Source organism: Brachyistius frenatus, unplaced genomic scaffold (genome assembly GCF_029030835.1).
Source record: "Brachyistius frenatus isolate BFR_SWC_R1_liver_20210118 unplaced genomic scaffold, ASM2903083v1 Contig_93, whole genome shotgun sequence".
Taxonomy (NCBI): Eukaryota; Metazoa; Chordata; class Actinopteri; family Embiotocidae; genus Brachyistius; species Brachyistius frenatus.
The window spans coordinates 1015496-1037647 of NW_027210692.1; the positions used below are offsets into that span (position 1 = coordinate 1015496).

Here is a 22152-nt window from a genome sequence, read left to right on the forward strand (position 1 = left end):
CCTGAATGTGATGCACTTTAGTCCAGACTTGCTTTAGAAAAAGTTTTCTCGGCTAACATCATCTCCAAGATTGTTGCTGGCTCGGGCGTGGTGGTGGTGGTGGTGGTGGGGGGGGGGGGGCCTTTCGCTTCAACCGCAAATCTCACGTTCAGTTCCAGTTGATCTCAAATGAACTAAACCAGCTGTGGCGTTGAGCGTCTGGCTGCTACGACCAAACTGGACCGAAATACAAAACTGAAAAAGTAAAAAACTATTCTTTATTCATGTTGTAGTACGTTTCAATAATATGGCAGTGAATGTTTCAGCAATAATAGTCACTCCAAAAACAAGAGTTTTTACATTAAAAAAAAAAAAAAAAAAAAACAATACCAAAAACTAATCAGGGTTCAAGTAATGCCCAAAACGAAATACATTTTGAAACACACACACACACACACACACACACACACACACACACACACACACACACACACACACACAGAGGAAGATAGATCATATTCATTGATCATACTGTAATCCACCTGCTACTTCCTGGTCTACGAGTGGAGAACTGAGGTTTGGTCAGCCTGAGTCCCCTCTCTCTCTTTTTGGTCACCATGACTGGACTAACATATTGTAGTTACAGCTGAAACGGTAAACACAAACACGGACAACACACAGCCTCTTCAGTTATAGGAGGGCTTCAATGTGATTTAACCCCCCCCCCAAAAAAAAAAAAAAAAAAAAAAAAAAAAGACAGTGGTACCAAATCTCGAACACCTTCTATCAAAAATAGTCTCTGAGTTGGTCTCTGATCAATCGTGACACAACAACTGCAGGGCGGGCGGGAGGGGGGGGGAGGGAGGGAGATAAAATGCACACAGAAAGGACATTTTGTCTCGTTAATGACAACCTATGGCTTCAGTTGATCTGTACACACACACACACACGGAGTCATGTACAATCCCATAATCAAAACACAGCGGTGTATTCTTTTTGAAGACGGTCGGTTACAGTCGACAATGGCAACGTTGTAAACAGCTGTGTGCGCGCGGGAGCTAAGAGGCTCCTTGTTGGTGCTCCTATTGCTATGGTAACCAAGAATGGTTTTAGTTGTAATTTGGCCAATCAATCGGACTAAGTGCTTACAACCCACCATCCACACCTCCTACTGACATTACAGTAAATCTCAGCAGCCACATGCACGTACGCACATGCACGCACACACACGCACGCACACTCACACGCGCGCACACACACACACACACACACACACACACACCGTGGAGCCAGCCAAGCGCTTTGACATTATCTCGCTGCCTGTACAATGCCTGCATCAGTCAAGTTCATTAAGACAAATTCATTAATAGCCGACAGTACTTTGATCGAGTGAATTAATGAGATAGAAAAAGGCATACAGTCTTGTGTGAGACAGATGATCTCCATAGATTAGTCACAAGAGTCATTCACAATTAAGGTGTGAACACATACAGGGTTACAGATTAGTAAGGGCTGTCCTGATACCAATTATGCATTTCTTGAACATACTGGGAGTAACACTCAAAACATGGGAAATGCTTAACCTTGATATGATAATGATGCAGTTGCTGTTTTTACGCACCAAATATTTAAAAATTTAAAATAAAAAAATCATACCCACTTGAACCTATCATTGTTTGCACTATCAAGCAAACGTCAATCTCGGTATGGGTTTCTATTGCCTCTTACAGCATGTCTGTGGTCTATGAACAAAACAACAAAACAAAAAAGCACCTGTGAAGTACAGAACAGCCTTTGAACCGAGTATAAGTGTTTAACTACAGACAGGCAACAATACAAACCGGCACACAGGCACAATACAGGAGGCTTTGGCACACCCATGCTAGTCTTACTACTCAGCATTTTCGGACACAGAAGAAGAGCAGGTTACAGGACAGGACAGACCCATAGCTGCCTTAGATTGCCTCCCCTCAGGAGGGGGAGGTACGGGGTTTGTCTGACAGACACAATGATCAGCTGTCACATTCAATCAGCACCAAGCTGTCTATTTTTGGAGTCCCAGCCTCTCATCCAATCAGCAGCTCCAGGCTGTCCTCGTAGTTGGGCTCTTGGGGCGGGCTGGGGGACAGGAAGGCCGTGGTCACGGGGGTCCCCGTAGAAGTGGCGACGTTGAGGAGGGTGTTCGCGCGGATGCTGGTGGTAGCCGGGTTGCGGAGCGCCGCGGCCGCTGTGATGCTGGTGAGGTTGATGCCAAGTGTGAGCCGAGTCTGTTCCAAGGCCTTCTCTGGCACAGCGAAGGCCTCGAGCTTCTTCTCACCGTTGGCCATGTAGGAGTTCTGGCAACCTCGACAGATACAATCCAAGCATGCCTGAGAAAGATGAAAGAAAATAGATTCAGTAGTAAATTGGATTTGAGCTTTTCTCATTACAGTGTTATCATATCGTAAAAATCGAGATAAAAAAAAAAAAATCACATAATAACAGTATTACACTCCGAGTGTATTAAGTGCTGATGAAATGGTAAGTTTGTCAAATAAAATTGGAAAAACAAATCATCTCACCTTGCGGTTCGAGTAACAGGGACAGCGCTGCCCCCTGCAGGTCAGCACAGATGGATTCTGGGTGGCCCTGCCACATTTGCAGCCCTTCTTTTCCACTGGCTTCTTATATGGAGGCCTGACAGGCGCAGGGGGCACCAGGCAGCCCGACATCAACCGCTGGTCTTTGCTTCGGTCCTTGGTCTTGGAGCCGCCGCCACTGCGGGCCTTGGCGTGGGGCTTCTTCGGGCTCTGATCCACGTGCTTCCTGGCACCTTTATTGTGGTTCGGCGCAGGGCGACTGGGCTTGGGAGGTCCCCCATTGGGAAGGGACGAATATGTGTGCGCTGGTATAGGTAGGGAAGGTGCGAGTGTTTGCGTGTGCAGTGTGTGAGAAAGGTTTGGAGTGTACACGTTCGAGGGGGAGCCCTGCAGGATGGAGGCAATAGGGAGAGGTTTCACCTTCTCCCTGTCGCTCTCTGATCGAGATCGTTTACGGTTAAGGCGGACTGGCGGGGGCTTGGAGGTTGGAGGAGGATCGAGGGAGGATGTGTGTTTGTGAGCACCATGGCCTGCCACCGTGTTCATCCTGCCCGTTTGAATCTGCGTGTAGTTGTGAGCTGCATCCAGCTGGATGTACATTTGAGTGTGTGCTCTGTCCGTGGCGATGTGTGCGTGACTGTGCGTCCTTTCTGGCTGCGTGTGAAGAGAGTCTCGACCGGGCTGAAGGGGATCCAATGTCTGCAACACCTCCTCCACGCTGAGGAGCAACACCTCCCCCTCCTCCAGTTCCCTGCTACTAGATTCCCCATCCCTGAGTGAGCACACAGTGCCTGGTGTTGGGGCTAAAGGTCCAGTGGTCAGACTCAGTTCAAAACCACCACAAGCTGTATTGGATACGGACAGGCCTGCCTGTGGCTGCTCCTCTACCAGCTCGCATACTTCCAGCTCAGGAGAAGAGGGATCTTGGTCCTCCAGCAGTTCTCCGTTGCATTCCTGCGGTCCATTGGAACAGGGAGGATCAGAGGAGGAGCTCTGGGGTACAGCCGAGAGCTCTGTAGGAGCAGGGGGTACCTCTGTGGAGGTAAGGGACTCTGGAGCCGAGGGATTCGCATCTTCCTGTGCTAGGCTCGGGTCCTCCGTCTCCTCTTTGTGAGACATTAGCACCTCCTCTAGCAAGGCCATAATCTCCGGAGACCCCCCCGCGCGGCTGCTGATTGACTGTAGCAATGGCGAATGAGTTACATAGAGGCAGAGCTTCCTGTAGCACTGCACCAGCAACGAAAGCTGCTTGTTCTCCTGGAAGCAGGAATAGTCCTTGCAGCGGCTGCACGATAACCTGATCTGCATCTTCTGGCCTTTACAGCCCAAGCAGACGTAATGCTGACACTCCGGGTGGGTTGGGGAAATGGGATCCTGGAGCAGTTTACCTGAGGCAAAAAAAAACAAAAACAAAGGGAAATATCCACTTGTTAGCGACGGTTTTACAAATGCATAATGGCAATGGCACACCACAAGAACAGCCGGACAAGAGTTATTCCGCCGCACAGTCGCAGCTTTTATAGAAAACGTTATTATCAACAGAACAGGTGTTATGAACGAAAGAGGCTCAAACACGGTTTCATCGCCGTGTTCATGTATTTGATTCTTACATCATCAAAAACCTGCAAATCCGATTTAACATTTGCATGAATGTGCAAATTTATCACAGCGAAGCCACCATCAGGGGGGGGTGGGATGAGAAACGTCGTCGCGTATCATGGCGTCGATGTCTCTGAAACGAATATTCCACCAGCTGAGCGGAGCGAGTAAATAAAAGCACGAATCGGAAACGCACGGCTGTGCAGCAGACACAACAAACAAAACACAGAGGAGTTCATCCGTCTTGTCAAGAGAACAGATGACTGGGGCTCAGCCTCGGTTGCTAAGGAGACCACGGGCGGCGAGCGCGAGCGCACGCACGCGCGCGCACGCACGCCCACTTCTGGTCAAACACGGCTGTAAAACTCAAAAAGCAATTAACGGTACGAGAACGACCAAAGGCAAACAAACACACACACACACAAACAAAACAAAAACAACAACAACATTTAAAGTACGGTTTGCTGTTATTTTCAGGGTACTCACCGCAGACGAGACACGCGAGGGACTGTCGGAAGAAGGGCAGGAGCGTGTACATGTCTGCGAAGGTGTGAGGCTGCCGCGGGTCGCACTGCAGCACGGCCCGGTTGGCGGACACGTACAGGGCGGTCGCATTAACGGGGTTCATAGCGGTGCGCTCCGGCGGCGTCGGGGGTGGGGGGGACACACACACACACACACCCGGTCCCGGTGGAACAAAAAAAAAAAAAAAAAAAAGTCCAGACGGGAGTCGAGAGGAAAGCCCCGGGGTCCTCCGGGACGATGGAGGGAAATATAAACTGGCCCCACTCGATGGTGAAATCAGTTATGAATTAATAATAAAGACACAATATGAGTCAGCGTGCATGGTGTGTGTGTGTGTATAAAAAAAAAAAGAAAGAAAGAAAGAAAGAAAAAAAAAAGCGGTTATCATTAAACGCACACAACACCAGCTAGCTCGCTAAAGTTAGCATCGCCGGTTCGTTTTTGTCGTCACTTTGCATCGACTTTTTTTTTTTTTTTTTTTTTTTTGCTCTTCCGGCTCACGACGTGATAAAAGTCTCCCGTTCATTCGGGGATCAGCGAGACCCGTTCGCGTCGGTGAACGCGCGCATCCCCGGCTGCAGCCTAGAGGGCCGACACCGAATCAAACGATCAACCGACCCATAATGGAAGAAAAAAAAAAAAAAAAAAAAAAAAAAAAGGGGGTCAGCGGCTAAAGGCAGCTAACGTTAGCTCACTACATCAGCCGAACGTTTTACACCAGATGCAGTAGGCGGTAGCCATGAGCCCATTTGCGATCCGACGCTTTCTTTTTTTTTTTTCCTTTCCCCCTCCTCCTCCTCCTCCTCCTCGTCGATGCTCGGACGAACGACGAAGCGGCTCGTTTGCTCAGAAAACGAGCGAGCGGATCCTCCGGGCGCCGACTCGATGTAAACAAAGCTAACCAGCTAGCGTTAGCATGGCTAGCCAAATTAGCTTTGCGAAAGATCCAACCGTGTCACTGACCACCATCCACCCTCTCTTCGGTCGCTTTATTCCTCACACGTAGGAGCCGAACACAAGCCGCAGACTGAAGCCGCGCGGTTCGTGGGACGTGTGGCTATAACACTTGGGAGGGCGGTGACCGAAACATAGCGAACTTGCCGTTTTACAAATGGATCAATCATTCCGATTCTCCACTTTTCCTCGCATCAACACATCTCGGACAAGCGGACGATCGTCTCGCGAGACTTCCGCTTCCAGTTGCCTTGGCGACCGGAGCGCGCCCCGTTATATACACACACACACACACACACACACACACAGCGCCGCTCTTCGTGTCCTCAAATCCCTTTATTTCCCTCTTTTCGTCAAAACGCAATAACTTTATTATTATTATTATTTTTTATTCAACGTAGAATTCAGACACAATTAAAAAAAACCAAGATGTAGTACGTAGACACCGGGAAGTGTTTATGAGGCAGTGCACTTTCAATCCGGCCTTTAATTGAATTGTATTTATTTTATGTATTTATTGTCTATTCATTTACGTTTTTAGTTGGTTTTACATTTTTGTATATCATTTTTTTAAATTTTCTTTTACGTTATTACGGCCCGAGCACCGATGGTGCGAAAGCCCTGTTGTTATTTAACTTCTAATCCTTCCTCATTCTGAGATCAGTGTGAAAAAGACATAGTTAATGTATTATAATATAATAATAGTTATTTCACTGTCTTAAAGTATGTTAATCAGATTGCGTTAGATCAATCTTTCGCCCCTTCCCCCCCGCCCCCAATCTCAACTCACCTGGATAGAAAAGTTTGTTTACAGCAGCAAGACAGCATTCATGATGACAGGATGTTTACCTGACAAACCAAACTCATGGCAAAAAAAAAAAAAAAAAAAAAAAAGAAGCTTTCGGTAACTTGACATTCAGAACCGGATGTCCCGCCCACCCGCTGTTGCCAAGATATTCCTTTTACGCGATTGGTCGTTGCAACTCGCCCCCTCATTCGCCAATTGGCTCACATTTCCGCCTCCGCTTTCCCGACCGCTGTCATCCGACACGCTCAGCAACGATGGCGGCCTTCAGCGCGGCTCGAAGCAGCTGCGGACTGATAAATGGCTTGAGGGTCTCTTTCCGGAGTTTGGCGCCGGTAAAATACGGCGCGATATCCGCGTCGGCGCCGCGGACGCGGCCGGGACGCGACTGCCGCTGGTACTCGGTCGGCCGCCTCTCCGTCAAGGAAAGGGTCGACGAGAAACGGAAGGCGGCGCTCGTCGGGGGAGGTCAGAAGAGAATAGATGCACAACACGAGAAGGTGAAGTCGGCGAACAACGGACTGAAGTTACGACTTGAACATCTTGTCTCCTGAACGTGCGCGCAGTTGTTGTTGTTGTTGTTATTACGTCATGCTTCAAATGCATTGGCAGGCTGAGTGGTTTTGGGGGGAGGGGAGGGGGGGGGTGAGTGTCAGTGGCATGTTTAAAGGCCTTTAAATCGACGGCGGTGATTGGCTGCTGATGGGGTGTTGATTGCTTCACCCACAAATGCGTTTAAGTGACTTTCAACCCCCCCCCCCCCAAACTGTTCTAGTTTTGCAAAGGCTTTCACTGTTAATTACTTTTCACCAATGTTTTGTCTAGGGGGGGGGGGGGACGACGTAAATCTCGCTGATCATGTTAGTAATAATACTCTGCCAAGTTCAGGTGAGAAGTTGCAGTCTCGATGATCCGTCTCATCAACTCGTTGATCAATCGAGTAAATGTTGCCATCTCTCGATCATATATATATATATATATATAAATAATATTGCCATAAAGCAGACACGGACGCAACCAGAGGGGTTTAAATGCGTTGCTCTTGCAGTATAAGCAGATCGGAGAACTCTCTCCCAGTGTGGCGTTTCACTCTGTTGCAGGGTAAGCTGACGGCCAGGGAGCGGGTGGAGCTCCTGCTGGACCCGGCGTCCTTCGTGGAGTCGGACATGTTCGTGGAGCATCGCTGCTCCGACTTCGGCATGGAGCAGGACGGGAACAAGGTAACGGGGGTCACACACACACACACACACACACACACACACACACACACACCCCCGTGACGCAATCACGCTCTGTCCCGTTTTAAGCTTCACGTCCCCTGGCGCGCTCTTCTCTCCCTAGTTCCCTGGTGACAGCGTGGTGACAGGCCGGGGCAGGATCAACGGCAGGCTGGTTTACGTATTCAGCCAGGTACCGGGCGTGATTATCATACAGTGGATGAGGTGGATGTGGCGATACTGTAGCGGCTGCATTCCCCATTCTCACCGGCTCTTCCCGCTTCTCTCAGGACTTCACGGTGTTCGGCGGCAGTCTGTCCGGAGCTCATGCGCAGAAGATCTGCAAGGTACACAAAAAAAACAAAACAAAACAAAAAAAGTTTTACAGGAGCGTTGGACGCGTCCTTCTCCGACTCTCCTTGAAGCAGCACCTTTTTTTTTTTTTTTTTTTAAATGTCTCTGTTCTCAGATCATGGACCAGGCCTTGACAGTCGGGGCCCCCGTCATCGGGCTGAACGACTCCGGAGGAGCTCGGATCCAGGAAGGAGTGGAATCTCTGGCCGGATACGCCGACATATTCCTGGTATGCTTATTTTCGGGGAAGATTCTTTCACGCTTGTCGAGCGTCAAAGCTGATTCTGCGACGCAGCCCCGCGGCAAATCACGGGATCATTTCCTGACAGCTTTTTGGGCCTCGAGAACCGGCGCTTTACATTTTTTTGTGGGTTTAACGTTTCATATTGGTCGAAGGGCGAGCGGCTGCGGGCTTGGCGAGAAATCGTCGACCTTTCGAAGAAAAGGTTAAAAACGACGCATTTTCTTTCTGCAGAGGAATGTGATGGCTTCAGGAGTCGTCCCCCAAATCTCCCTCATCATGGGGCCCTGCGCGGGAGGGGCCGTCTACTCCCCCGCACTGACAGACTTCACCTTCATGGTTAAGGTACGGAGCCGCACAAATAAGAGCTCGCGTACCAAACCCCACCGGAAATAGAATTAGTACTTTTTTTTTTTTTTAAGTGAATGTTTAGCTGCAGGAAATAATAAAACATCAATGTTGCAGATAAGTATTTCCAAAAGAATTTTAAGATTATCTTTTTTTTTTTTTTTTTTTTTATTGACGGTAGTCACGACAACTGTGTTTGTGTGTCCAGGACACTTCGTACCTGTTCATCACAGGACCTGATGTTGTGAAGTCTGTCACCAACGAAGATGTGACTCAGGAGGAGCTCGGCGGAGCCAAAACCCACACCACCGTGTCGGGTCAGTCCTTCTGTAAAAGCTTGAACTTCTCCCGGAACCCCAGACCCCTTTTGAAATATTTCAATATTGAAGAGTTATATAAATGTTCCGCTGCAGTAGCCGCCGGCTTTCTTTTATCAGGTTTTTTTTTTTTTTTTTTGGCCTCGGCTCTGTCACGGTTACATCACAGTGGCTATCTCTCTAAATCTATGAAAGCTAATCAAGGATTGCTGATCAAAAAAATGTAAAGCCATCGGAGTTTGTTACTCCAGTTCAGGAAATTTAAATTGGAAAAAAAAAAACACCTAAAAACGTCGCTTCGCGTTTCTTCTTGTCTCGTCATCAGGTGTGGCTCACCGCGCTTTCGAGAACGACGTCGAGGCCTTGCTCAACCTGCGCGAGTTCTTCAACTTCCTGCCGCTTAGCAATCAGGACCCCGCCCCCGTCAGGGAATGCGACGACCCCAGGTTACCGACCCGATCGCCTTTCCGTCCGCTTAACGAAACGACCGACCCCGCCCCCCCCCTCCTTTTTTCCTTTTGCGAAAGGACATCCGTTTCCACTCGCGTCCAACACTTCCCTTTTCTCTTCCAGCGATCGTCCGGTGCCGTCTCTGGACACCATCGTCCCGTTTGAGTCGACCAAAGCCTACGACATGCTGGACATCATTCAAGCGGTACGAGCGCGCGTTCTAACGTGCGCGACAACTTCTCTTTTCTTTTTTTCTTTTTTTTCGCAGGTGGTCAAATTTGTACTTTCTTCACGCATTTGCGCAGATCGTGGATGAGAGGGACTTCTTTGAGATCATGCCCAACTACGCTAAAAACATCGTGGTGGGGTTCGCCCGTATGAATGGACGCACTGTGGGCATTGTGGGCAATCAGCCCAAAGTGGCTTCGGGTAAGTAAGATGACCGAAAGGCCAAACGTTAAGATTGTTAACAGCTACTCGGTTAGATCTTCTTTTTTTTTGTTGTTTTTGTTTTTTTTGCGAGTCCCATTGTTCGTCTTGTTTGCAGGATGTTTGGACATAAATTCCTCAGTGAAGGGCGCCCGCTTCGTTCGCTTCTGTGACGCTTTCAACATTCCCATCATCACCTTCGTGGACGTGCCGGGTTTCCTGCCAGGTATTCTCAGAAAGTCGCAGAGAGTAATTTGGCCATTTGCCGTCCACTAGTTTGGCATCTTAATCGGTCGGGGGGGGCGAATGACTTCTGATTCTCCGGTGAGTCTCGCTGCTGCCACGAACACACCAATCGGCAAGAACTGTTTGTGTGGAGTTTCTATGCGGCTGTATCAGCGACCGGGAGATCGAACACGTAAGCGGAGACCCTCCGTCCCCGCGCTTCTTTAATGCCGCTGCGGTGACGCCCCACAGGTACGGCTCAGGAGTACGGAGGCATCATCAGGCACGGAGCCAAACTGCTGTTCGCCTTTGCCGAGGCCACCGTCCCCAAAATAACCATCATCACCAGAAAGGTGCGTGAACATTTTGAAAGGGGAAAATCGGGCGAAGTCACCGGCCGACTTTTAAAAACGCGACAAAAAAAAAAAAAAAAGATTTACGCGAATCGAGACGAAACGTCTCCACGCGGTCAAAAGTGATTACTGGAAGACGAACCGGGCAAAGCAGTTCGCTGCGAATCAAACGTTTCCGCCGGATCCTTCGAAATGAAATCCGTTGCGTAAATTCCCTTCGCCGCGAAGCGGCTGCGGGAAACGCGGAGTCGGCACTGTGATTGGTTTTCTTTTCTGCTTTTAATATCCGCACGCACCCATTTCCTAAAAAAAACAACAACAAAAAACGCTGCCCGCTGTGGAATTAACGGCGCGACGCGCTGCGGCTACGTTGCGCTTTTGTTCTTTTGCGTCCCAGGCTTACGGGGGAGCCTACGACGTGATGAGCTCCAAACACCTGAGAGGAGACGTGAACTACGCCTGGCCGTCAGCCGAGGTTGCCGTCATGGGCGCCAAGGTGTGAACACGCTCGCATTTTTCCATTCGCCCTTTTCTCTCCCCTCGGGTTCCCTTTCGAATTTTTTTTTTTTAACCGCGGTCCGCTCGTCTTGTTTTCACAGGGCGCCGTTCAGATCATCTTCAGAGGAAAAGAGAACCAGGCAGAAGCGGAGGCTGAATACGTGGAGAAGTTTGCCAACCCCTTCCCGGCTGCCGTCAGAGGTAAATCTTTTTTTTTTTTTTTTTGTGAAGAACACGGCCGCGGTCCCGATCCCTGGCGTTTCGCACGCAGTCAAACCGCGACTTGTGCTTTGGTTCAAGGTTTCGTGGATGACATCATCGAGCCGGCGTCCACGCGCAGGAAGATCTGCAGAGATCTGGAGGTGCTGGCCAGCAAGAAGCAGGTCAACCCCTGGAAGAAGCACGCCAACATTCCTCTGTGAAACTCATCTTTTTTTAAAAAAAACAAAAAACAACAACAAAAAAAAAAGTTCCCAGAATAACACTACTACCGGAAAGCGCTGTGGGATTTTTTTTTTTTTTTCGAGAATGAATTGAACCGCGTCGGTACCTCGCGGTGATGGCTTCGGGAGCCTGCCGAGCGGACGTTGGCCGTCGTATTTCAACGATTTCTCCCCCGCGGTTTGCCGCTCCGCCGACGTAGACACCGCTCTCTGATTCGAGGAAATACTGGTGCTCCGTAACCCAAAAAAAAATCAGGATGCGAATCTTTTACATCTCTATCGCTAATATGATAAGATGTATCATAACATTTTAAATTACCTGAATTGAATTAATACGATTTGACAGAGGGAACAAGATTGTATCTAAAAAAAAAAAAAAAAAGCACAGGTAACTATGCATTGTTTGTGGCAGAAAATGCAAACAAACTGTAGCCTGCAGTCATGTAGAGTTTTTCCAGTTATTAATGTTGTTTTTTTTGTTTGTTTGTTTTTTTCACTGTGCAGCGCTTTCAAACTCACTTGCTGTGTTTGATGTCCTCCGGTTAGGTCAAGGAAAAAAATAATTCTCACAACCTGGAGCTGTGCCTTTTCTCTGGGGCGGGCTCTGATCTGCCATCTGTAAAATAAATAATGAACTCGGCACCACGCGTGTTTTATTTACTTTTAGCAGTACAATAAGTTTCTAGCTGAAGTGTTTTTAGGAGATTTTACGAATACAAATGTAATCCACAGAGAATCGGTTTTTAAGAATAAATTAAGATGTGGAGAAAGTGGACGGCTCGTTTGTTCAGTGTGTGAACAGTCGGAGGTACTCGCGGGATTTGGTGGTCAAACGGGGACTCTGAAAAAGAGCTGAATTATCAGAATTCTGAAATAAAGGGCCACAAACGCTGGTCCATAAATCGATTACAGATTTTATTTTATTAAAAAGAATTTAGGTTCACAGAAAAAAAAAAACAACAACAAAAAAAAACAGGCTTTTAGAGTATTTTAGGGCAACTGATGTCAACTGCACTGCAGAAAAGATCCAATTGTCTCTGATATTTACAGGACTGCAATCCAGCCTATGAGTTCAAGGTCGGAAATGATTGATAAACCAACAGAGGGGCATAAAAGTATGGCTGAACACATTCAAAACACATTCAAACAAATCTGTCAGACATTAAAAAAAAAATCCGTCACTCTACTGGATATGAAACGATAACAACAAATCTTCTTGAATCGGTTAACACTGCTTGCAAGGTTGTTGTTGTTGTTTTTTCTACCTGGAAATATTAAACGGAAGAGATGATCTGCTGTAATACTGAACTGTGAAACTATTACAATCAGACCATACAGCGCGTAAAAGCTGGTGTCCTTGGTAACCGTTGGGTATGAATTCCTGTTGTGTGGGGAAGGGGCTGGAATATACTGCAAGTATGTAGGCCACAATTTGGCAACAAACAAGATACATATTCAAGAAAAAGCTGTACAAACATCAGACAAAAACAAAAACACACTTGATTTAAAACTTTAGTACTAAAGCTACAGAATTGAAAATATGTTTATTGTCTTTTTTAAAACTTTTTTTTCATTTTTTATATATATTTTTTTTTTTACTTCAAAAAGCCAGGGTGTGTGTGTATATATGTGTGTGTGTGTGCGCAGAAGGTTTCCAAGATCTGAGAAGGTGTGGTTTTTTTTTTTTTTTTGCCCGAGGTCGGTCAGGAACGCGGCTTTACCGTCAAACAACAACAGTCTTTGACGCGCACATACACGCACACGAGACAGTTACATCACTCCCTCCAGGTCGGTCTGCAGCTGCTGACCTCTGCGTGCATGTGCCAACTAACTCAGCCGTCATCACCACCAGCACTTTACACGCACGTCGCACGCCGGCACCACCACATACAAGGGCTCGGGAGGCGGCGAACAGAGAAGAGGAGAGCGGGGGGGTCGTCGAAGGAGCGAAGATATAGAACATTTAGTACTGAGGTCCTCTCTATGTTGGGTTTAACCAGGTGGATCCAAGTGCAACACCGAAAGAGAGGGGTGGGGGGGGGGGACTGTACAGAGTGTCAACGCTGCTCTTCTCTTGCGCCGCTGACCGGGAGCGGAGGCAAACGGCCGTACATCTGTGGAACCGGGAACTGTAAAAAAAAAAAAAAAAAACGCGAGTGCTCATCGGGCCGGCGGCAGGGCGACGCCGGAGCGAGAGCTAAAAAAAAACCCGACGGGCTTTGAAGAGGAAGAAGGACGCGGACAGGACGAAGCTCTCGAATGATTCAGACCGAGACCGCGGATCCTCCGACCCGCCCGAAAGAACAAGAGCAGATCCGTGCGAGATCCAGCCGACGCGGGATCCTTCCGTCATGTCTTATAAGAAAGAGATGAGTACTTCCAACAATGTTTTTTTTTTTTTTTTTTTTCCTTCTTCTTCTTAAGAGTTTGATTGGCAGGTGATCTGAGTTGGACGTTCCCAAGCCCCTTCCCCCCCCCCCACACCCCTCTTCTGTTTACTCCTGATTTTGGATCCTGGTCTCAGGATCTTTTCCTCTTTTCCAGATCAGAACATGGGCATGCTGAATCCCTGGAAGGACGGAGAGGAGGGACAAAGTCAGAACATCCGCAAGAAAAACGTCCTCCTGGACAAAAACACGGTAGATGGAGCACATTATTGGCTGCCGCAGTGGTATTTTATGTTTTTCATACTACCACAGTAAAAAAAAAAGAAGTTTAGGGGCTTTAAAAACTCACCTTTATCTGTGTATTTTCAAAACAGCCAATATTCAATTACTGAGAGCAACAACTTCAAAATCTCTCTTTCTGTCCTTCTGACGGACTAATTTCTCTGTAGCATCTTCATTTCCTTTATCTAATTCAGGAAAACGTGTTACTGCGCTAGCTCTTCTGATTTTCATTCCGTCGGTGCCTTTCTTCGCCTTATTGTGTGGGGCGGTTTGAATTGCCTCCTGTGTTTTACAAACACACGATTTAAACTGGCAAAAGCTTCACTTACCGACTCGTCCTCGATCATCGCTGCGGAGTCAAAGAAGTCTGGTCTTAATTCCGCTCTTTCACGTCTGTTTCTTGACGGCGGCTGAAAAGGTTCAGAGAGGAAAAAAAAAAAAAGAAGCACGTCAGACTTGGGAAAAAAAAGAACCGCAGAAAACAACCGTTGTAAAACTGTTCTGAACGTAAGTTAAACGGGTGAAGTGATGTTACTGACCAGGTCGATCACCATGGTGTCTTCAAACTCTTCGTTCATGTCCTCCAGTTGGCCCCGCGATGACATCATCACGTCCTCAAAGATCGGCTCCGCGTCATCCTCCATGAGCCCGCGCCTGAGGAGGGGGGGGGGGGGATACCAGTTCATCATCTGTTCTTAACGGGTGGTTATTAATAAAAAACAAAAAAAACACCAGAGTCTCCTTTGGGTTCGACGCAAATTCGTGACTCTGGTTTCATCTGACGTCCTCTCTTTGCGCTGCGGGTTAAAAAGCGAAACGCAAAACTTACACGGTCTGCCGGACGCCCTGATTGCTGCGTGACTTGATGTAGTTCATGCCCGTTCGGTCCTTCCTGTTCACCTCCTCCATCTTCTGCTGGCCGAGCCACGACATCTGCATCTGAGGACTGAAGACGAACACAAGACTCTTGAGCCGTTCTGCCTTGAAAAAGGTCATTTAACGTTCCTACGTGGCTGCGCAGCATTCGTATCTGGGTTTCTGGCGGCATGCGCGTGAACCCACTTGTGTACGAAGTCGTTCTCTGATCCGGGCTCTGAGTCCGGGTCAGGCATGTGTTCTGCTGGTCTGTTCTCTCTGAGGACGGTTGAGGTGAGCTGAGGGGTCTGAAGCGCCCCCGGTGTCTGCAGAGTGTCATTACGCATCATCCACGAGCCCTCCACGCTCGTCTCCTCTGAAAATGAACACGCACAGTGAGTTCGAACAGATGCGGCGCGGTGGGACGACCCGGACAACCCCCCCCCCCCCGCCCCCGTGCACCTCTGAACTCTCTGTGCTCACCCTCGATGCGTTTCTTGTGCACCGGCGGTCGTCCCTTCTTGCTGCGTACTGAGCCGGTCTTGCTGCTGGAGCCCGAAGTCACAGACATGTGGTCCTCGTCTCCCCCCGTCAGCAGGCTGTTCCTGTAGGAGATGAGCGGCAGCCAGACGTCCTCCCGACGCTCCGACATCGAGTCTGACATGAACTTCTCCAGGTAAGAGTGGCTGAGGAGACACGCGGCATTTTTTTAATTTTTTTTTTAGCATCGTTAAAAGTCTTTTCAAATTTCAAAATACAACGTTTATGCCCGAAGAAAAACGAAATGCAGAGGGAGTACTCACACTGTCTTTTTGTCTTGGCGGATTAGTTTGGAGGAGAATTCGCTCAGGACCTCCAGGAAGGCCAAGTTGATGGGAGGAAACTCTCCTCCTCGAGGATTCTGGTACTTAAATGCAAACTCTATTCCATCCCTGACACCGCAGAAAAGGAGAGCAACACAAAATGAGTGACAAAGACACAAAAAAGACGTGAATAGAGCAAAATGTAACTTTTTGGAGACACAAAGATAAATAAATTCCATACATTAAGAACAGACTCTCGACTTCAGTCTGTCAAATGCAGAATTATTTACTTTTCCCATCGAATTTAAAATATTCATCCAAGTCTGAACCGATGAGTGGAGGATGTAGTACCGGGCAGATATAGAAAAGTTAAGTATAGATCTTTGTTCTTCCTGTATTTCCAAAAATTGACCAGTGAAGATCTTATATTTTGCTGTCAGGCCTGAACAAATATCCATTTTTTTTTTATCTTGATCAGAAGTGTCGATACGATCAGAAGACCCTGTCACCGAACATCCTAAACATGCCCGATAAAATCAAAATGCCGCACCCGACTTGTCACATTTTGACGCGTCCGGTTGCAGCTGCGGAGGCCAGTTTAAAGAGCGAGCGGAGCGCTCGTGAGGATCTTACTTGTGCAGCGTGGCGACGGCCTCTCTGGTCTTGATCTGATCCAGGCCGAAGGTGAGCGCAAAGCGGCGGGCCAGCTCCTTGATGCCGCTCACGTGGGACGACGTTCGGTCCAGGTTGGGACCCTGGTCCTGCAGCAGCTCGTTGAACAGCTGCGACGACCCGGGGGGGGGGGGGGGGAAGAGAGTGCGTGTGAGTGTTTGTCGCTGCGCGCGAGACAGGCCGCTGTGTTGTGCAGCGCCGTCGCCGTCTCACCTGCTGCAGACTGAGGATGAGCGTCTTGGCGCACTGGATCTTGTCCGTCTGTCTGGTTTTACTGAGAGTCTCTTTGATGATGTCGCCATAATCGTTATAATACTGAGGCAAGAGAACGAAAAGAGTTAAGAGCTGCCCGGCTTTCGTATCCCGGGAATGTTTTCTGCTGACGACGTTGAAAACGAGCTCACGGCGAACGTTTTACGTCGAGCGCGGATTTAACACGCACCTTCATGTAATGTTTGAAGATGTCGGCAGCAGCGGGCATGTCTACGATGTCGTAGATGATGAGTTTGCAGAAAGCTGCCAGCAGGTTTCTCCTCTTGTGGAGCGCCTCAATCTTGTTGGCCTCGTCTTCCTCGTCTCCCTCTGCGGGCACGACAACAGCAATGCAGAGAAATGACAGAAGAAGAGGACAATATCTACTGGAAATGGTTTTTTTTTTTTTGGGGGGGGGGGGGTGGGGGGGATGCTTTCCTTGAGTTCTTTGGGATTTCTATTTATCCTGTCCTAATTCTTAAAACATACACCTGCCTAACGCTATCCCCGCGGCAGCTAAAAGGTTTAGCACTCCCGCTCACCCATGCTCTGGCTCTCGTCATCCTGGTCGATGAAGACGTGGTCCAGGACGAAGTTTAGCAGCTCGTTCTGCAGAGTGCTGTCGGGGTTGAACACCAGCGGCTGGAGGCCCTCCCTACCGCCAGAGACCAGCTGGTGGCTGAAGATCATCAGCAGGTCGCAGAGAAGCATGAACGCCTGAACAAGAGGCACGAATGCGGACTTACAGTTGGATAAACGAGGGTTTTTTTTTTTTTTTTTTTAAACAAAAGACTTGATTTCTTGAGATAACAGAGAATGTACTGCCTCATTAAAAAAAAAAAAAAAAAAAAAAAATGTCATCAGTCAAGCTCACGTCAGTCAAGGTCCCACAATAATATATTAGTGCAATTTTATACATTATACTAAGTGTTGCAATAACATATTTTTGCAATTGATTTACTTTTTTTCAACTGCAAATTATGTCCCCGGAGGAAAACACTGACAATCGTCGGTTTGATTTTATAAAAATAAAGTCTTCAGTTTGTTCGTCTTACCAACGGTGTCATAGAAACCCCGTCACGAATAACATCAATACTTAGCGTCTTTATTGCCGTAAACAAATCGGTCTCCATTACCTGTTCTTTAACCGGTGTGTTGACGTTGGACAGACACTGCTGGCACACAGCCAGGAAAGACTTGACCACTCTCCTGAGAGCCACCAGGTCATCCTGCACGCACACACGCACACACACATCATCAGCTCATACAATGAGCATGTTAACAGAAATCAATATTAAACACCAGCATCAGTCAGGCTAAATGTCTTGCCCTCGCTAACAGCATCACTAAAGGAATCAAATGTTAATGATTATTTATCATCGACTAACTTTGTTTTAGCAGAACAATCAATCCACTTTGAGTCAATGGGCTCAGGAAACACGGCGCGACACGGCACGCTGGTCGATTAATGAGGATTGCATTTGGTCTCATTTTTGAATGACACTTTGTCAGCACGAGCCATCGAAGCACGATGCATGATGTCAATGTCAAGGGAGGAGCTGTCGTTAATGTTGAAGAAAAAGGTGACATGTAATAGGTACTGCTGGGAAATCATTGCGGAGCCCCTGACCAAAGAAAAACCTGAGATGCGAGCGTGCCGTGTTAAAGCCCTGCTCGTGAGGTGAGTGCCGCACCTTGCTCGGAGCCCCCTCTGTGATCTTGACCAGTTGCCAGAGGATGGAGTAGTGGGAGCACTGCAGGGCCTGGACGGCTATCTGCTCCGGCATGGAGCCCTGCTCGATGCCCGCCTTTAGCAGCCGGTAGCAGCTCCCAAACAAGTCCCACCGAGTCAGGTCGTGGGCACTGAGGCAGGGAACAAGAAAAAAAAACAAAAAAAAAAACCACACATTAGAAATCAATAAATGAACTTTTTCCAAGACAGTTTTGACAATAGCATAATTGTTTAATTACCTTTTCAAGCAAAAATCAAAAACTTTGTCTAGTTTCAGTTTTGCAGTTCAGATACTTTCTTGCATTCTTTGTCTGATCTGGTACAGTAAAGTGACCTGATGATATTCAGGTTTTGGAAAGTTTTGTTGTCCAAAATGAGCAGATTTACAGACTAGTCAGTCATGAAAAAAAAAAATCATTAGTTTCACCCCTAAACCGATGGAAAGTAAAAAAAAAAAATAAAGAGCAAATCTTACTTGTGGAAGGCTGTAAGTCTCTTGAGAGTAGATAACACGTTGTAGATGTCGTCATCGTCGGCCTCCTCAGCCTGCAATACAAAAAAACCCCACAAAGGTTCATTAATAAGTAATTTATGCCACTTACCTTTTGTGTAGTGTAAAACTGTAATTTTCTGTAGCTGACTGACATATTTGTCTAAATTCTTTTTTTACTACATTTTGGCCAGAATAAATCAGAATAACTTGAGACTATTAACAAAAAAATATATAAATAAAATATTTATATATATTTACATTTAACAGCAGAGATACAGACAAGAAAATGTGGGAAAGAGAGACAGATTGTTGTGGTCGGTGAGAAATGTCCCTTTTCCAAATATTTTCCTAATTGTCTATAAATAACCATGAGCAGCCGGAGACCCAATTTCAAATGCATCCCTCGCTGACCGAATCTGATCATAAATCCACCCGCAAATCCTTTTTCAACGACGCCCGCCAGTCAACACTCGCTCCTCTGCCTCACGCACCTCTTGCAGCAGCTCTTCGACCGAGTGCGCGAATCGATCGGTCATCTCGTCGATGAGCTGTGAGCGGGCGATGTCCACTCGGTTCATGATGGTGTACTCCTCCGAGCAGAGGATGCTGTAGGTCTTGCTGCAGGCCTCAAGCACGTCTATCTCGATGTGCTTCTCCACCACCAGCCGGATCTGCTTCAGAAGGGCGTCCAAGTGCTTCTCCATGCGCCCGGCGCTGTACACGTCCAGGTCGAAGAACTGCGGGATCTGCAGCAGGTTGGCCACCTTCTCCGAGTCGACCTGATACTGTGGGGGAAAAGAACGCGGAGATGAGAATCGGGTGAAGACAAAAGCAAGCGTGTGACAGAAAAAGTCACACAAGTAGTGCAGAAGAAAGAGGAGGAGGAGGAGGAGGGAAAACATCAATCAGAATCAGCACCTGACGCTTTGTTTTTGTTTCTCACTTGGTAAAAGGGCTCGTTACATTTCACGTATTCAGCCGGCACACTTGTCCAGAGTGCCGGGGAGTCAATAGCACTTCTCATGGCGACGTCAGTAACACGCTGATCAATTATTTCGACAAACAGATCAGTCTTTCAGCCGAGCCGTTAGTCACCGGCACTGTGCAGGCTGAAGCTGAAAAAAAGCCGCACCTTGGACAGCAGCATGGGCAGAGTCATGATGAAGTGCTCCGTCAGTTTGTTCTTATCGTCTATCTGGGTCTTCTTCTCCTTTGCCGTCAGCACCTGGACAAACAGGCAGAAAACGTAAGGTCAAATACAGCAGCGGTGACCCCTGGTTTTGTGTTGGATAGAAAAAGTGTTTACTCTAAATATGACCAGGAAAATCGGAAAACGTTGCTGCGTCTGCCTCCTACCCATAAAATGAAACCAACAAAAATAACTCCTCATTTACAGTCAGTAAGGCACTTCAACTTTTCATCATCAAAACAAACCGTATGATGGCTGACCGGGGGGAAAAAAAAAAAAAAAAAAACTGCAAAAACCGGAAGTGTCCGGGGTTTATGGGAAATGTGGTCTTATCAGGAGAATTGGGCTCCCAATCGTTGCACCTCGCTGCATCAGCCTGATCATTTAAAGCACTTATTCTTACAGAAGATGTTCTGATTTTATTTTGGAGTTACAGACTGTTTTGTAAAGCTATGTAACTTTTAGGAATCTAGGATTTTTTTTATTTTTTTTTGTAACTTATGCGATCACGTGACTCTTTCTTACTCAAGTGCTTGTTGAAGGAAATAAAAATCGCAATCTTCTTCCTTGAATTGCAAATTTTTTTTTTTTTTTGTGCAAAATTCCCACCAAAAACCATCGAACCAGAAAATAGCTCACAGCTACTCTGAGAGTGTTTACAGTGGATTGTGTGCGTGTGCTCGACCCACCCGTTTGCCCGTGCCTCTGCCGACAGGCGGGTGCGCCTCTGCCGCCTGTCGGATGGTGCACACCATCAGCTCGATCAGCGCGCTCTCCTGCCTGTCCGACAACACTGCACAGAGACAGGAGGAGTTCGAGCAAAGGAGCGAAGAAGCCGCAGACACGAGAAGAGAGAGAGAGAGAGAGAGAGAGAGAGAAACGTGGCGACAAAAGGGAGCGACAGTCAGAAGCAAAGTGGGATTAAAAGAAAGACAAGAGTTTGAGTCTCAAGCTGCGATGACGTGCTTGATGTGAGGTCGCCCGGAGGTACCGCGACAAGAGGACAGTGTGCGAAAGTCTTACTCTCTTCTCCCTGCACGGGCTCCTCCAGCAGAAGTTCAGCCATACACTCCCAGTCTTTGAGCAGCTCCTGAGAGCTTTCCCACAGCGAGTCGACCAGGTAGGCTGCATGCTCGTGGAGCTGCGCGCACAAAAACACATTCAAAGAGCAGTTCCTGCAGGTTCTGGGAGAACTAGGTGAAAACTTTTTGCACAAATTCCCCAACGTCGATTAACAATTTAATTTATCACGATAGGGTGCAGATTTGTTTGTGTTTGAATGAGGTGACTGAGCATTACCTCACTCTCCAGGAAGAAGAGCACCAGCATGCGGATCAGATTTCCGTTCGGACTGCTCCTCCCTCTGCGCTTCGCCAGCGCTTCTTCCGCCTGTGGGTCGTGACGACTGAACAATCTGAGAGAACGGGAGAGGGGAAGAGAGAGAGGAAAGACAAAAGAGGCAAAGATTAAAATATGAGGAAAGTGTATATATAGCAACTAAACAGCAAATCAGATCTATCAATACAGGAGTGAAAACTGACTTCCAAAATGCAGGCATTAATTCAGGTCAAACTTACCTCAAGGTAAAACAATAAATAAAACAAAGATATTACGATTGGACTCACTTCCTGTGAAGAAACTCTCCAGCAGCAACAGCCACCGGCCGGTGAGCGGAGTAAACCAGGTGGTACACATTCTCGCAGTCCTCGTTGGACAAAGCGTCTTCACTGCCCCTGCGGCAGACAATAACAATGAGTCACACTCAAACATGTCCAAAATTAAAAACAAAAGTTGCATAAAACTCCACGTAACAAACACTTACAACGTTTGAATCAATTCAGCGCACCATTTCAGACAAGCTACCCAGACATGTGTGCGCTTCGAGCAGGTCAACTGACTGCAGAACAACTGTATTTAAAGGGAAACTTCAGCATTTTTCAACCTGGACCGTATGTTGTCGTCACTTTAGGGACAACAGTTTTTAAAATTGGTCCAGTATTGAGTGAGAGCACCTCAGCTGGCGGTCCCAAAAAAACACGGGTTGTAATGTAATACATGAAGGCAATGCTCCGTCTCAGTGTTTGCCCACTAAAAGTGTTTGTTTTTGCCACTGACAGGCGCAAATTGTGAATTTAATTGTCGAACAACATTATGGAAAGGTTCCCTCACCC

At 47.6% G+C, this 22152-nt stretch overlaps 3 protein-coding genes across 3 annotated transcripts in view; 1 reads left to right on the forward strand and 2 right to left on the reverse strand.

Annotated features, from left to right (window-relative positions):
• Nucleotides 1–235: 235 nt before the first annotated feature.
• msl2a (MSL complex subunit 2a) lies at nucleotides 236–5295 on the reverse strand. Its single transcript, XM_069710606.1, has 3 exons — nucleotides 4644–5295; nucleotides 2541–3946; nucleotides 236–2348 (listed from the first exon to the last, which is right to left on the reverse strand). Exons 1-3 carry the CDS (start codon nucleotides 4783–4785, stop codon nucleotides 2046–2048), a joined length of 1851 nt encoding a protein of 616 aa, XP_069566707.1. The 5' UTR covers nucleotides 4786–5295; the 3' UTR covers nucleotides 236–2045.
• A 1244-nt stretch (nucleotides 5296–6539) lies between these two features.
• pccb (propionyl-CoA carboxylase subunit beta) lies at nucleotides 6540–11307 on the forward strand. Its single transcript, XM_069710599.1, has 15 exons — nucleotides 6540–6941; nucleotides 7542–7661; nucleotides 7783–7851; nucleotides 7949–8005; nucleotides 8128–8241; nucleotides 8488–8598; nucleotides 8810–8918; nucleotides 9244–9364; nucleotides 9492–9573; nucleotides 9674–9797; nucleotides 9916–10023; nucleotides 10275–10375; nucleotides 10773–10871; nucleotides 10975–11074; nucleotides 11174–11307. The coding sequence occupies exons 1-15, from the start codon at nucleotides 6699–6701 to the stop codon at nucleotides 11293–11295; spliced, it is 1680 nt and encodes a 559-aa protein (XP_069566700.1). The 5' UTR covers nucleotides 6540–6698; the 3' UTR covers nucleotides 11296–11307.
• A 2206-nt stretch (nucleotides 11308–13513) lies between these two features.
• stag1a (STAG1 cohesin complex component a) overlaps nucleotides 13514–22152 on the reverse strand; it is a 37431-nt gene continuing 28792 nt past the window's right edge. The window contains exons 13-32 of the mRNA XM_069710661.1: nucleotides 21607–21714; nucleotides 21281–21395; nucleotides 21005–21122; nucleotides 20671–20774; nucleotides 19925–20017; nucleotides 19284–19577; nucleotides 18775–18845; nucleotides 18262–18430; nucleotides 17704–17796; nucleotides 17110–17284; nucleotides 16758–16897; nucleotides 16529–16630; nucleotides 16277–16425; nucleotides 15644–15772; nucleotides 15324–15526; nucleotides 15048–15216; nucleotides 14815–14931; nucleotides 14525–14639; nucleotides 14315–14395; nucleotides 13514–13885 (exon numbers count right to left, since the gene is read on the reverse strand). Of these exons, the coding sequence (XP_069566762.1) occupies nucleotides 13862–13885; nucleotides 14315–14395; nucleotides 14525–14639; nucleotides 14815–14931; nucleotides 15048–15216; nucleotides 15324–15526; nucleotides 15644–15772; nucleotides 16277–16425; nucleotides 16529–16630; nucleotides 16758–16897; nucleotides 17110–17284; nucleotides 17704–17796; nucleotides 18262–18430; nucleotides 18775–18845; nucleotides 19284–19577; nucleotides 19925–20017; nucleotides 20671–20774; nucleotides 21005–21122; nucleotides 21281–21395; nucleotides 21607–21714 (2569 nt within the window). The 3' untranslated portion in view covers nucleotides 13514–13861. The remainder of the gene's footprint in view (nucleotides 13886–14314; nucleotides 14396–14524; nucleotides 14640–14814; nucleotides 14932–15047; nucleotides 15217–15323; nucleotides 15527–15643; nucleotides 15773–16276; nucleotides 16426–16528; nucleotides 16631–16757; nucleotides 16898–17109; nucleotides 17285–17703; nucleotides 17797–18261; nucleotides 18431–18774; nucleotides 18846–19283; nucleotides 19578–19924; nucleotides 20018–20670; nucleotides 20775–21004; nucleotides 21123–21280; nucleotides 21396–21606; nucleotides 21715–22152) is intronic.